At 50.9% G+C, this 15,093-nt stretch overlaps 1 protein-coding gene across 4 annotated transcripts; it reads left to right on the top strand.

Moving 5' to 3' along the window:
• The first annotated feature begins 608 nt into the window (after positions 1-608).
• On the top strand, positions 609-14,529 carry MCRIP1 (MAPK regulated corepressor interacting protein 1). 4 transcript variants are annotated; one of them, XM_038372270.2, is made up of 6 exons: positions 651-698; positions 2,825-2,934; positions 3,471-3,550; positions 3,846-3,964; positions 12,257-12,358; positions 12,794-14,529. In XM_038372270.2, exons 3-6 carry the CDS (start codon positions 3,543-3,545, stop codon positions 12,856-12,858), a joined length of 294 nt encoding a protein of 97 aa, XP_038228198.1. In that variant the 5' UTR covers positions 651-698; positions 2,825-2,934; positions 3,471-3,542; the 3' UTR covers positions 12,859-14,529. The 4 variants fall into 4 exon arrangements, with proteins under 4 accessions (XP_038228197.1, XP_038228198.1, XP_043352466.1 ...); XM_043496530.1 differs by having other exon boundaries at positions 656-698; positions 2,863-2,934; XM_038372269.2 differs by lacking the exon at positions 2,825-2,934 and having other exon boundaries at positions 609-698.
• Positions 14,530-15,093: the final 564 nt, after the last annotated feature.

The following is a 15,093-nucleotide window of genomic DNA, read 5'->3' on the forward strand; positions in this document are numbered from 1 at the left end:
CGGGGGGCTCTGGACCCGGGGGAGAGGTCGGCGCGGGGGGGCTGTCGGGGGGGCTCAGGGCCCGGGGGAGAGGTCGGCGCGGGGGGGCTGTCGGGGGGGCTCTGGACCCGGGGGAGAGGTCGGCGCGGGGGGGCTGTCGGGGGGGCTCTGGACCCGGGGGAGAGGTCGGCGCGGGGGGGCTGTCGGGGGGGCTCAGGGCCCGGGGGAGAGGTCGGCGCGGGGGGGCTGTCGGGGGGGCTCTGGACCCGGGGGAGAGGTCGGCGCGGGGGGGCTGTCGGGGGGGCTCAGGGCCCGGGGGAGAGGTCGGCGCGGGGGGGCTGTCGGGGGGGCTCAGGGCCCGGCGCGGGGGGGCTGTCGGGGGGGCTCTGGACCCGGGGGAGAGGTCAGTGCTGGGGGGCTGTCGGGGGGGGGGCTCTGGACCCAGGGGAGTGGTCGGCGCTGGGGGGCTGTTGGGGGGACTCTGGGTCCGGCACTAGGGGGCTGTCGGGGAGGCTCTGGACCCAGGGGAGAGGTTGGCGCTGGGGGGCTGTCGGGGGGCTCTGGGCCCGGCGCGGGGGGGCTGTCGGGGGGGCTCAGGGCCCGGCGCGGGGGGGCTGCCCCTCCCCCCCGCCGCGCGGCGCCTGCGCGGGCCGGGCTATGCGCTCACTTCCGTCCCGGCCTGGCAGCGGCGAGAGGAGCCGGGAGCGGCCCGGGCTCAGGTGAGCGGAGCCGCGCGGCGCCGGGACCCCCCCGTCCAGGGGCCTCCAAGCTCCGCGTCTCCATGGGAACGGGCCGCCGAGGCCTGGCGCCGCTGAGTGACCCCCGGGCCCCCACCCCCGGCCGGGACCCGCGGAGAAGCAGCGACAGCCCCGCCCCGCCCCGCCCCCCGGCACCGCCCCCGGCCCCCCCGGGCCGCGCACTGACCCCCACAATTACTGTCTCTGCCCCCTGCCCCCTCTGGGCCATGACCTGACCCCCCCACCTCCTGTCTCTGACCCCCCCGATCTCCCTGGGCTATGCACTGATTCCCCCCCCCGCCCCTGTCTCTGACTCCCGACTCCCCCAGGCCATGGACTGACCCCCTGTCTCTAACCCCCATTCCCCCGGCCATGCACTGCCCCTCCCCCCGTCTCCTGTCCCTGAGCCCTTATTCCCCCGGGCCATGTACTGACCCCCCCGCACTTCCTGTCTCTGACCCCCCCCCCCCGCCATGGACTGACCTCCCTGCACTTCCTGTCTCTGACCTGCTGTCCCCCCCCCCCCGGCCATGCACTGATCCCCCCCGCCTCCTGTCTCTGACCCCCCGATTCTCCTGGGCCATGCAGTGACCCCCCCGCCTCTTGGCTCTGAGCCCCCGACTCCCTTGAGTCATGTACTGACCCCCCCCCGCCCCTCCTGTCTCTGACCCCCCCAATACCCCTGCCCGATAGCCCCGGGCCATGCACTGATCCACCTCCACCTCCTGTCTCTGACCCCCTGATACCTCTTGGCCATGCAGTGACCCCCCCATGCTTCCTGACACCGCCCCCCTGATACCCCCAGGTCATGCACTGATCCCTCTGCCTCCTGTCTCTGACCCCCGATATCCCCAGGCCATGTACTGACACCCCGCCGCCTCCTGTCTCTGACCCCCTGATACCCCCGGGCCATGCAGTGACCCCCCGCCTCTTGGCTCTGATCCCCTGACCCCCCCGGGCCATGCACTGACCCCCCGATACCCCCAGGCCATGCATTGACACACACACACACACACCTGATACCCTCAGGCCATGTACTGACACCCCTACAGATACCCCCTTGGGTCCTGGCACTAACAGCGCCTCCCGTGCTAGCTCCCCTCAGCAGTGATGCCCCCCCATGATAACTGCCCCCCCCAGGTCAGCCTCCCATGCCCTAGCAGTGACAGCCCCCCAAGATACACCCCATGTACCAGCCCCCTGGGGCCCCAGGCAGTGACTGATTGCTCCCTGTGCCGGCCCCTGGGGCCCTGGCAGCAACAGTCCGCAATGATAATGTCCCCACGCACTGCCCTTTCCAGGCCTGTGGCAGTGACAGCCCCCAGACCCCCTGTGCTAGCCCCCCTGGGCTCCTAGCACTGACAGCCCCCCTATGATAACCCTCCCCCCCATGCCAGCCACCCTGAGTCCCGGTAGTGACAGCCTCTCGGCAATTGGCCTGTGCTGAGCACTCTTGCCTGGATCCTGGGGAAGGGGGGGGCACAAATGCAGGGCCCTCATGGGGTTAGGAGTGCCCCTTCATAGAGCCATGTGTCCCCACTCTCCCTGCAACAGGCTGCTGTGTGCCCTGGATGTTTCCATGGCAATGAGTCTGACACATCTGTGCATATCTGCCTACATCCAGCAGGAAGAAATCCCCTTTAATCCTAAAATAGCAGGCACCTCCCCTGCCGCCGCACCCCCACCTGCCTACAGCTCCTTGGCTACAGCTGAGGAGGGCACAGAACGAACAAGGACAACAGCAGCACTGGTACCCCCCAGAGGTGTTACTGCTCTCAGCCCCTCTGCCTTCTAATCATAGAGCCTATCTTCAAAAATACCCTGGGGAGAGCCCGGGTTGGGGATGTGCGTGCTAGGAGTAATGCCAGCCAGACCTGGCTTACGGGTGCCTCTGTGTGCAGCTCTGCAGGAATCCCCACCCCTTCCCACAGTCCCACTGCATCCAAAGGTTTTGTTCTGCTGCTTCCCCCCATTTCCTAGTGCATTGGCCAGGATGGTTTTAAATGTCCCAAGCATGGCCATCCCCCCAGCAGCCTGCAGGGTCTTGGATCCAGGAAGCTGATCCAGCTCTTCAGTCTAACATTTCCTTTGTTTGTTCTCCTTGGCAGACTTCAGCATCACCCTGGATGTGTCTCCCCTCTTTCAGGGTGACACCAAGTTTGCTGCCATTTTGCACCTGAAGGCCTGCTGCATGCACAGTATCTGTGCCTGGAGAACTGTCAGTCAAGGGCTGAGTTTTTTACCAATATAGTTATACCAGTATAAGCCATAGTGTGGATGCAGTTACACTGGGGCAGATGCCTTGTCCGGCTATAGCGTGTTCCCTTTGCTGTGTGGGAATAGCTATCCTGGTTATAAGCAATTTTATACTATGTATATAGTATAACTATGCCCACACTGGGGAAGTTGTACAGCTTCATCTGTACTGGCATTGCCCTGATCACTGATGGCATTGAGCCCCTTGGAATTGCCAACAATGGGGTTAAAGTAGTAAGACCCACATCTGAAATCCTTCTCATTCACTTCTTGAGGAGCATTGCAGCAGCTGAGGTCAGAATGCAGCCACCCAGACCTAAGCTAAGGAGCTGGCTCCCTGAGTCTCTTTGTGAGTCTCTAGGCTTTGATGCAATGCTCTTAGCTACAGTATGTGAGCATATTAAGCCCCAGCTGGGGGTGACTGCAGAGAGAAGGTGCTGGCAGTCTGGAGACACTGTGGCTCCCACACACACTTAGCTCCGTTTCACTTTGTTTCAGCATCCATCTCCTATCTGCCAAGGTCTGCGCTGGCAAAGGCAGGACTAGAGAGGTCTGAGTAAGGAGGCAGCCATGACCAGGTGAGACACTTTCACATATAGCAGAGAGCCTGTGGATGAGGGCAGGGGCATGGAGTCCCTTTGGGGGGAATGCCATGGGGCTAGGCAGGGCGTGAACAGTAATGGCTTTACTTTTCCTGAGCTCAGAGCCATGCTGCTGGTTTCAGGGTTGGGGAGGTGCGAGCTTGCATGGCTGCTTGCGCCAGGGCCTATGCTGCAGGATTTCCTGCACTCCCTCTCTGAGGTTCATTCCAGAGCTTTGCACTTCTTCCCATCTGCCCATGGGCTCTCATCAGGATTTGTGCTTTGGTTTCAGCTCCCCTGTCTCCAGGGTTGTTTACAATGGCAAGAGGAACAGCAGCCCTCGCTCCCCAAGCAACAGCAGTGAGATTTTCACCCCTGCTCACGAGGAGAATGTGCGCTTTATTTACGAAGGTGGGTGAGTGATCCAGGATCTGCAACTCCCCCAATCCATGTTTTCTCCCCAGGCTCCCTTTCTCTCTGGTGCCACTTGCTTTTCAGCCTTGGAATTCCACAAGGGGCTTCCTGCCATGGTGCCTCATCAGAGCAGCAGGCAAGAAGCAGTCAGAAAACGGTGTGGCCGCTGCTTCCTCCCCGAGCTGAGGAAGTGTGGAGCTTTACTCATCACATCGTTTGCTCCTGAGCTGTTCTCTCTGTGTTGATAGCCCAGGGCCCATTAGTTTCCATTCCCTATGGAGTGGTGGTGAGGAGAGGGATGCGACTACTTAATATGCCTTGCAATGAAAGTCTACGTTACTGTGCAATTCTGTTACCCACCAATTGCTATGACAGAACCACGACACTGGAATGAGCCCAGAGCAGGCACTGGGTGATGGCCTCTGCTATGTGGCAGATGTGGCTTTGCTCATTCACAGGCTCTAAACAGATGTCTCAGTCTCTCAGCCAGAAGAGTGAGGCCTTACCGTGCACATGAAGCAAATCAAACCAGGCCCAGATAAAACTCCCTTGTGGGACAGTCCCTGTCTCAGCAGCTGTTGGGCTGTCTCATGTCATAGAATCATAGAATCATAGAATATCAGGGTTGGAAGGGACCCCAGAAGGTCATCTAGTCCAACCCCCTGCTCAAAGCAGGACCAAGTCCCAGTTAAATCATCCCAGCCAGGGCTTTGTCAAGCCTGACCTTAAAAACCTCTAAGGAAGGAGATTCTACCACCTCCCTAGGTAACGCATTCCAGTGTTTCACCACCCTCTTAGTGAAAAAGTTTTTCCTAATATCCAATCTAAACCTCCCCCATTGCAACTTGAGACCATTACTCCTCGTTCTGTCATCTGCTACCATTGAGAACAGTCTAGAGCCATCCTCTTTGAAACCCCCTTTCAGGTAGTTGAAAGCAGCTATCAAATCCCCCCTCATTCTTCTCTTCTGCAGACTAAACAATCCCAGCTCCCTCAGCCTCTCCTCATAAGTCATGTGCTCTAGACCCCTAATCATTTTCGTTGCCCTTCGTTGTACTCTTTCCAATTTATCCACATCCTTCCTGTAGTGTGGGGCCCAAAACTGGACACAGTACTCCAGATGAGGCCTCACCAGTGTCGAATAGAGGGGAACGATCACGTCCCTCGATCTGCTCGCTATGCCCCTACTTATACAACCCAAAATGCCATTGGCCTTCTTGGCAACAAGGGCACACTGCTGACTCATATCCAGCTTCTCGTCCACTGTCACCCCAGGTCCTTTTCCGCAGAACTGCTGCCGAGCCATTCGGTCCCTAGTCTGTAGCGGTGCATTGGATTCTTCCATCCTAAGTGCAGGACCCTGCATTTATCCTTATTGAACCTCATTAGATTTCTTTTGGCCCAATCCTCCAATTTGTCTAGGTCCTTCTGTATCCTATCCCTCCCCTCCAGCGTATCTACCACTCCTCCCAGTTTAGTATCATCCGCAAATTTGCTGAGAGTGCAATCCACACCATCCTCCAGATCATTTATGTCTCCTGAGCCTGCTATGATGAGGAAACCCCTGTCAGACAAGGAGAGAGGAATCAAACTGATTTCAAACTGACCAAGTTAAGAGGACCCAGTGTGTGTGGAAGCCCCTTCCATAGCCTGGCTGAGGCTGGAACAACCCTTAGGAGACTCTTCTAAGGGCTTCTCATCCCCTGCCAGTGTCTGGGATGGTCTTTCCAACAACATCCCATTGCCCAACAGCAATGCCCTCTGACTGAATGAAGCCACTGCTGAATGAATGCCCAGGAAACAGGCAGTCTGTGTTGCTGAGTCCCCTGGGGCCACGTAGCGCTATGGAGGGAAGGCAAGGCCTGGTAGAATAGGATTTTCACATGCATGGTGCTTGTTTCTGGAGTGCCTTTGGCCCTGGCCATTTCTGGAGAATTTAGTCCTTCAGTTAAAAAGTAAAATGAAGCTTCGATCCTTGAAGTTTGCAAAGAAATCCTTTGAATGTAACTGTGCTGTGTCTGTCTGTGAGCTGCCACCCATAGGGAGCTGCTGGCAAGTGGCCTCTGGAGTGGGGTGCAGTCTGGCTGGGGGGAGGTTCCAGCCTGCAAGTGCATATGTGCCATTTAAAGCAGGAGCCTGGATGACTGTTCATGGGGTACTCGGTACCCAGGCCAGACACATGCCAGGTCCCCCGTGCTCTTGCAGGTATCTGCCCTCCCCATCCTCCTAGTGCAGTCTTTCCTCTTTACCAAGTCCACAGCGAAGGCACTTTCATGTATGTGATCCCACTGTGAAGTTGGAGGGAGACGCACTGAACTGTGGAGCAGGGTGATAAGGAAATGGGGACTGGGAAGGTGGGGTTGGACCTCATTCTGATGGACAAAGAATTGTTACTTGGTGACCTAAAAATTACCAGTAGCCTAGAGTACCAGTGATCATGATCTCGTTACATTTACGTTGTGCAACCAAATACTAATATGTATACACCAGACCCTCACTAAAACGCGGGGTTCAGGATCCATGTGCGGTACCGTGTTAACGCGGGTACCATGTTACCATGGATCCCGATTTAAATATTTAAATTTGGGATGCATCACCATGACCGCACTATATGCGAATCCGCCCTATAGTGACACGCGCTTTAGCGAGGGTCCGCTGTATTTAGAACTTTTAAAAGGGTTCATTTTCCAAAGCTAAAAGCAATTGTTGCCATAACTGTCTGGAAACATTAAATTTAAAGTATGAAGTGTCAGTGGAAACTGGGACTTGTTCAAGGATATCCTATTGGAATCCAAAAAGCCATGATTCCACAGACATGTAAAAAGTTATGCTGGCCAAGAAGCCAGTCTGGTTAAAAGGAGTTGTGGAAGAGGCAATAAAACAAAATTTATATATAAAAAATGGAAGTAAATAGCAATTTATATAAGTTAAAAGTTAAAAAATGTGGGTGATTGGTAAGAGAAGTCAAAGGAATCAATGAAATATCAGTGGGCAATAGAGTTAAAGATAAGGCATTTTTAAAACATAGTCAGAACTAGAAATACCCCATGACGGATGATAAAATTGTAAATAGAGATGCAGAAATGTTCAATAGATATCTCTGTACAGTATTTGGAATGAAGCAGGAGGATGTATAGTGTAGTCAAATATAGTAAAAATCTTAAAATCAATCAAACTGTACTATAGAATCTCTATGGGTAGAAATTCCATGCTTCAATAATAAGTTTATAGCTGTAGGAATATACTACCAACCACCTGACCAGGATGGTGACCGAGATTGTGAAATGTTATAGGAGATTAGAAAGGCTACAAAAACAGAAAACCCAATAATTATGGGGGATTTCAACTATGCCCATATTGTTTCAACTATGCCCACATGTCACCACAGGACAGGATGCAGAGATAAAATTTCTAAACACCATTAATAGCTGATTCTTGGAGCAGCTAGTCCTGGAACCCAAAAAGGGAGAAGCAATTCTTGATTTAGTCCTAAATGGTGCACAGGATCTGGTTCAATAGGTGAATATAGCTGAACTGCTTGGTAATGGTGACCATAATGTAATTTACATTTAATGTCCTTGTAAGGGGGAAAATAAAGAAATCCACCACATTTAACTTCAAAAAGAGGAACTCCACAAAAATGAGTAAGATAGTTAAATGGAAGTCAAAAAGAACAGTCAAAAGGGTGAAGTGCCTGCAAATTATAGGGAGAGTAGTTAAAAACACCATAATAGAGACTTAAACAAAATGTATACCCCCAAATTAAAAAAAATAAACCAGTAAGAGGACCAAACAAATCCACCATGGCTAAACTACAGAGTATAAGAGGTGGTTAGAGACAAAAAGGCATCCTTTTAAAAATTGGAAGTCCTATCATAGTGAGGAATATAGAAAGGGGGATAAACTCTGTCAGATCAAGTGTAAAAGTATAATTGGGCAGAAAAAAATTGAAGACCAATTAGCAAAAACAACATTTTTTTAAAATACATCAGAAGCAGGAAGCCTGCCAAACAATAAGTGGGGCAACTGGATGATTGAGGTGCTAACGGAATACATGAGGAAGAAAAGGCCATTACGGAAAAGATAAATTAATTCTTTGCATCGGTCTTCACCACAGAGGGTATGAGGGAGATTGCCACATCTGAACTGTTCTTTTTAGGTGACAAATCTGAGGAAAAAGAAAAGGAGTACTTGTGGCACCTTAGAGACTAACAAATTTATTAGAGCATAAGCTTTCGTGAGCTACAGCTCACTTCATCGGATGCATTTGGTGGAAAAAACAGGGGAGATTGATATACGTGCACAGAGAACATGAAACAATGGGTTTATCATACACACTGTAAGGAGAGTGATCACTTAAGATAAGCCATCACCAGCAGCAGGGGCGGGAAAGGAGGAAAACCTTTCATGGTGACAAGCAAGGTAGGCTATTTCCAGCAGTTAACAAGAATATCTGAGGAACAGTGGGGGGCGGGGAGAAATAACATGGGGAAATCTGAATCTGAAGCAAATACTCAACAGCAACCACACACCACACAACAGAACCACTAACCCAGGAACCTATCCTTGCAACAAAGCCCGTTGCCAACTCTGTCCACATATCTATTCAGGGGACACCATCATAGGGCCTAATCACATCAGCCACACTATCAGAGGCTCGTTCACCTGCACATCCACCAATGTGATATATGCCATCATGTGCCAGCAATGCCCCTCTGCCATGTACATTGGTCAAACTGGACAGTCTCTTCGTAAAAGAATGAATGGACACATATCAGATGTCAAGAATTATAACATTCAAAAACCAGTTGGAGAACACTTCAATCTCTCTGGTCACTCGATTACAGACCTAAGAGTGGCTATCCTTCAACAAAAAAGCTTCAAAAACAGACTCCAACGAGAGACTGCTGAATTGGAATTAATTTGCAAACTGGATACAATTAACTTAGGCTTGAATAGAGACTGGGAGTGGATGAGTTATTACACAAAGTAAAACTATTTCCCCATGTTATTTCTCCCTCCCACCCCACCCCCCACTGTTTCTCTGATATTCTTGTTAACTGCTGGAATTAGCCTACCTTGCTTGTCACCATGAAAGGTTTTCCTCCTTTCCCGCCCCTGCTGCTGGTGATGGCTTATCTTAAGTGATCACTCTCCTTACAGTGTGTATGATAAACCCATTGTTTCATGTTCTCTGTGTGTGTGTGTATATAAATCTCTCCTCTGTTTTTTCCACCAAATGCATCCGATGAAGTGAGCTGTAGCTCACGAAAGCTTATGCTCTAATGAATTTGTTAGTCTCTAAGGTGCCACAAGTCCTCCTTTTCTTTTTGTGAATACAGACTAACACGGTTGCTACTCTGAAATCTGAGGAACTGTCCCAGATTGAGTTGTCATTAGAGGAAGTTTTGGAACAAATTGATAAACTAAATAGTAATAAATCACCAGGACTAGATGGTATCACCCAAGAGTTCAGAAGGAACTCCAATGTGAAATTGCAGAACTACTAACTGTGGTATATAACCTATCATTTAAATCAGCTTCTGTACCAGATGACTGGAAGATAGCTAATATAATGCCATTTTAAAAAAAAGGCTTTAGAGGCAATCCTGGCAATTACAGGCCAGTAAGCCTAATTTCAGTACCAGGCAAATTGCTTGAAACTATAATAAAAAACAGAATTATCAGACACATAGGTTAACACAGTTTGTTGTGAAAGAATCGATGCAGCTTTTGTAAAGGGACATCATGCCTCACCAGTCTATTGAGTCTTTGAGGGTGTCAACAAACATGTGGACAAGGGTTATCCAGTGGATATACTTGAACTTTCAGAAAGCCTTTGAGAAAGTCCCTCACCAAAGGCTCTTAAGCAAACGAAGCAGTTATAGAATAAGAGGGAAGGTCCTCTCGTGGATTAGTAACTGGTTAAAAGATGCAAAACAAAGAGTAGGAATAAATTGTCAGTTTTCAGAGTGGAGAGAGGTAAATAGCAGTGCCCCTAGGGGTCTGTATTGGGACAAGTGCTGTTCAACAGATTCATAAATGATCTGGAAAAAGGGGTAAACACTGAGGTGGCAAAGTTTGCAGACAATACAAAATTACTCAAGCTAGTTAAATCCAAAACTGACTGTGAAGAGTTACAAAAGGATCTCACAAAACTGGGCGACTGGGCAACAAAATGGCAGATGAACTTCAGTGTTGATAAATGAAAAGTAATGCACATTGGAACACATAATCCCAACTACACATTCAAAATGATGGGGTCTGAATTAGCTGTCATTGTGGATAGTTCTGAAAGCATCTGCTCAATGTTCAGCAGCAGCCAAAAAAGCTAACAGGGTTAGGAACCATTAGCAAAGGGATAACTAATACAACAGAAAATATCATAACGCCACTATATAAATCCATTGTACCCCCCCATCTGAATACCGTGTTGGGTTCTGGTTGTCCCCGTCTCAAAATAATATATTAGAATTGGAAAAAGAAAAGGGCAACAAAAATGATTAGGGGGTATGGAAGAGCTTCCATATGATGAAAGATTAAAAAGCCTGGCAGTTCATCTTAGAAAAGAGATGACTAAAGGGGGATATGATAGAGATCTCTAAAATCAGGAATGGTGTGGAGAAAGTGATTAAGGAAGTATGATTTACCCATCCAAATAATACAAAAACCAGGGGTCTCTCGATTAAATTAATAGGCAGCAGGTTTAAAACAAACATAAGGAAGTTCTTCTTCACATTGTGCATAGTGCCTTGATTGCAGGGGACTAGACTAGATGACCTTTCGAGGTCCCTTCCAGTTCTGTGATTTCTATACTGCAGTCAACCTGGAGAACTCATTGCCATGGGATGTTGTGAAGGCCAAGAGTGTAACTGGGTTCAAAAAAGAATTAGATAAGTTCATGGAGGATAGATCCATCAATGGCTATTAGCCAACATGGTCAGGGGTGCAACACCATGCTCTGGGTGTCCTTAAACCTCTGACTGCCAGAAGCTAGGACTGGATGACAGAGATGGATCACTTGATAAATTCCCCCCTTCTGTTCATTCCCTCTGAAGCATCTGGCACCAACCACTGCTGGAAGACAGGATGCTGGGCTAGCTGGACCATTGGTCTTACCCAATATGGCCGTTCTTATATGTCCAACTTGTATGATGTGGATGGAATAGAAAGTTTACTATCTGTAACAAGATAGGAGAGTGTGAGGCAGCATCTGCTAAAATTAAACATTTTCATATCAGCATGCCCAGATAACTTACACCCAGAAGTCTTAAATGAACTGCTGAGGATCTTGCTAAACCACTAATATTAATATTTAACAAATCTTGGAAAACTGGGAAATTCCAAAGGACAGGAGGACTAAAAATGTAAATTTTAAAAGGATAAAAGGGATGACCCAGCAAGATTTAGACTGGGAGCCTGACATTGATCCTGGGTAAAATAATGGAATGTTTAGTTCAGGACTCAGTCAACAAAGAATTAGAGGCTAAAAATATAATTAATGTGAAGACAAGTTTTGTCAAACAGACCTGTTGTCTTTTGACAGGATTAGAGGTGTGGTTGATAAAGGCAACTGTGTTGATATAGTAAACTTAGATTTTTCCAAGACATTTCACTTGGTACCACATACAATTTTGATTAAAAACTTGCATTATATAGAACTAACAGGACATACACGTTCAATGGATTAAAAACTGTCTCACTGACAGATCTCAAAGTGGTTGTCAATGGGTGATATCGATGAGTGAGGTAATTTCTAATGGATTTTCCCCAGTATTCCATGATTTATTGAAAATCAACATTATGGTCCAGCAAGTTCCTTAAACAGCTCTTTTAAAACTCTTGGATGCAAGTTGTCTGGACCTGCTGATTTAAAAATGTCCAACTTTAGTAGCTTTTGTTTAACGTCCACAGTTGGAACAGAAAGTGTTTCATCATCATCATATGATATGACTGCATCATGTGGCTTTTTCCCAAATACACAACAGAAATATTATTCTTCTGTTTCTGAATTATTGACAATTCTGCCATTTCCATTGAGTAATGGACCAGTACCATTGTCTGGATTTGATTTAATGGCCTGTGACATACAGGAGCTCAGACTAGATGATCTAATGGTCTCTTCTGGCCTTAAACTCTATGAAACGGTGAAGTTCCCTGGTGTGTGTAGGGGAATGGGGTTCTTGAGGGCTGGGATGAGAGTGTGGGAGCAGCCAGAGGGAGCCCTAGGAATGTCCTATAGCAGGCACAGCACCCTCCCTTCCCTCTCTCGCTGTGCTCCTTCCCCAGCCTGGCAGTGTGTGGAGCGAGACCTTCGCAACCAGATGTCGGGCAGTGAGAGGGGCCTGGTGGAAGAGTATGTGGAGAAGATACCAAACCCCAGCCTAAAGGGTGAGTTTGCCTAGGGGGTCTTTGGTCCATCCAGGGGAACAAGTGCCAATGGTGCCGAAGTAAGTGGAGCAGAGCACGGGCTGCTGAGAGGGGAGGAACCCCCTCGGGACACCAGTGTCTCATCCTAACTGAATGTACAGCTCTGGCCACTCCATCCAGCTACAAGAGGGTGAATGGGGGTGACCAGATTGGGGGTCTGTAAGCCAGTGGGACAAACGGCATTTCATGATGAGGGGCAGAGGAGATCTGTGGCTCTTGAGCCTGGACTCCTGAAGAGTGTGTGTTGGGGGTGGTGGGTGCTGGCAACACTGATTTTGTGCAGGGGTGATGCAGTGCTGAGCACAGCCCCTGAACTGAGTCCTGAGGGGGGTATGGTGATGCTGGCAGTGCTGAGCCCAGCCCCCATACTGAGTTCTCCTCCCTTCCTCCTCACAGCATTTAAACCTGTTGACTTAAGCGATCTGAAGAGGAGAAACACACAGGATACTAAGAAATCCTAAGGCAGGTTCTGCCTTCTGATTGGCTGGTGTCCTGAGGTCCTCAAGCAAATTTAATTTGAAGATTTTGTGTTGATTTCCTCCTCTGGTCTGTGTTCTGCCCGTGGAAGAGCTGGGCAGCTTTGGGGCTGGCTCTGAAGCTGCCCAAGTTTGAACTCCATTGCTGATGCCTAGAGCATGTTGTACCGGATTCCTGCCCCTTCCCTGTAGCCTCGTCTCGGACTGCCTTTCTCTACCTGTGTTGGGCCCACAAAATCAACTTACTCTTCCTCCCAGCTCTGTCCTCAGTTGGCCCTGGGCTGCTCTTTGGCTGCCGAGTGGTTGGTGTGGTCCCTGGGGCTCTGGTGCTAGGGAGGACAGAGCTGAGTGGCTGCATTTGGGCCAGTGGAGGTCAAGCCTTGTTCGCCCCTTCCCCCAGGTATCGAGGAGCAGCTCTTGCTGCAGACAGGCTGAGAGGAGAAGGTGGGGCATGCTCAGAGGCTGGAGGAGGAGCGTGCATTGTTGTCCCTGCTGTGTGCCTCAGTGCCAGTGGGCTTGCAGGCCTTCCCCACAGCCATGCTGCTGGGCATGTGACCCTTCCCCCTCCCCTTGCTTGTCAAGTGGGTGAGGTTAGTTCGCAGCTGAGCCCCTAGCACTTGGTTGCTAACAGCTTCTGGGATTGTGGGACTCTAAGATATTGTCCATATTAAAGAGCTGACTGGCTCTCTTCCCCATAACTGGGCTGAGGCAGGTCCCATGGCTTGGTGGGCAGAGCAGCTTCCTGCCAGGCCTTGCCCTGCTGGAGCTAAAAGGGGTGCACCCTTGGCCCTGAGCCCCAGAGACCAAGGTGCATTTACAGCTGGAGCCGTGGATTATTCTCCGCTCCTTGCTAGGTTCCCTGACAGCTCCTTCCAGGCAGGATGGGTGGGGTGGGGCGGAGCGGGGCGGGGCAGCACTTGCTGAGGGAGGCTTGGCTGTGGGAAGTTGTTTCTATCTGCGTCCTTGCCTGGGCGACATCTCCCAACGTTAGTACTGGAGGGATTCCCCAGCCCTTCCAGTCCCCCTCCCTCCATCTGTCTGGGCCCTCTGTGCAGTAACCCCCTTCCTGGCCAGGCCTGTTCTGTGAGGTGGGCCTGGAAGGGAGGTAGTTACACAGCCCCTAGTAGAGCCCAGCTCACTTCCTAAACATCCCTTAGCGAGGGCAGTTTACAGTAGGCTGCTGCTGCAGTGCTAGGCTGAATGCCCCCTCCTCACCCCCGGGCTCGGAAAGCACTTTGGGAGATGGCCCTCTTGGGACCCTAGTACCTGACAAGGCTCGGGGGGGTCTCAGCATGGCCCCACTCGGAGTGGTTCTGCCATCAGTATTGCCCTGTGAAGCACAACCCCACCAGTCAAGCAGCTGTCACCAGCACTGCAGGAGCATTGTGGTCCCAGAGACCAGCATCCTGTCCCTGCAGTGCTGCGGGAGCAGCCCCCTGCCTAGGCGCTCGCAGGGAGGGGAGCTGCCAAGTGCTCTGCCCAGCACAGATGGTGGCAGGCACTGGCAGCCAGCCACTGCAGGGCTAAGAGCAGTGCAGGCAGGATTTGTGGTCACTGTTACCTTCCCTTTGTTGTTAAGTCAATGACCTATGTTGTTCTTTCGCTCTGTCTGTCACTTGAGGAGTGTTGTAAATAAAAGCTGGTTAGTCCTTTTGAGCTTGTCTCTGTGCACATCTGTCCATTGCTCCCAGGCTGCTCCGTGGCTGGCTCTGCTGGATACGGGGCTGATTTACCACCCATGCTCCCACTTCCGTTCAGCCACTGGTCTGCTGGCCAGTGCATGCAGAGCTGGGGAATGGCTGAGAGGACACCCTGACCCAGGGGAATGGCAGGATGGGCCTTGGATTACTGGTGGCAGCTCTGTGGAGACGAGCTGAACTGCCCCATGGAGACCCAGCTAAGGAGCAAGGAGATGCCTCACAACAGGGCTGCAGCCAGGCACGCTGCCTTGTCCCTCTCCAGATTCCTCATCCGTTTGGTCTCAACCCTCGAGCTGTGTCCATGCCCGCTGGTTGTAGCTGGACACTGCTCAGGCAGAGGTCGAGCCGTGCACACCCACAGCTTTTGCACACTCAGATGCTTTTCCAATGACTCGTCCTAGTTTTCCCAGTTTTGATGTTTCAAGTCTCTCCATTATCTGTTTGAGCTGCAGTTCTGAAAGGAGCGTCATGGCCTAGGTCTCTGGGGTGGAAGTGGGTGCAGCCCCAGCCACTGCAGGAT

The sequence above is a fragment of the Dermochelys coriacea genome, chromosome 14 (genome assembly GCF_009764565.3).
Source record: "Dermochelys coriacea isolate rDerCor1 chromosome 14, rDerCor1.pri.v4, whole genome shotgun sequence".
Classification (NCBI taxonomy): domain Eukaryota; kingdom Metazoa; phylum Chordata; order Testudines; family Dermochelyidae; genus Dermochelys; species Dermochelys coriacea.

Bases quoted from the DNA above. Each gene is read 5' to 3' on its own strand.
- MCRIP1 (XM_038372269.2), top strand. The intron at 3,965-12,256 runs GTGGGTGAGTGA...CTCCTTCCCCAG, and splicing joins TGTGCGCTTTATTTACGAAG to CCTGGCAGTGTGTGGAGCGA. The intron at 12,359-12,793 runs GTGAGTTTGCCT...TCCTCCTCACAG, and splicing joins ACCAAACCCCAGCCTAAAGG to CATTTAAACCTGTTGACTTA.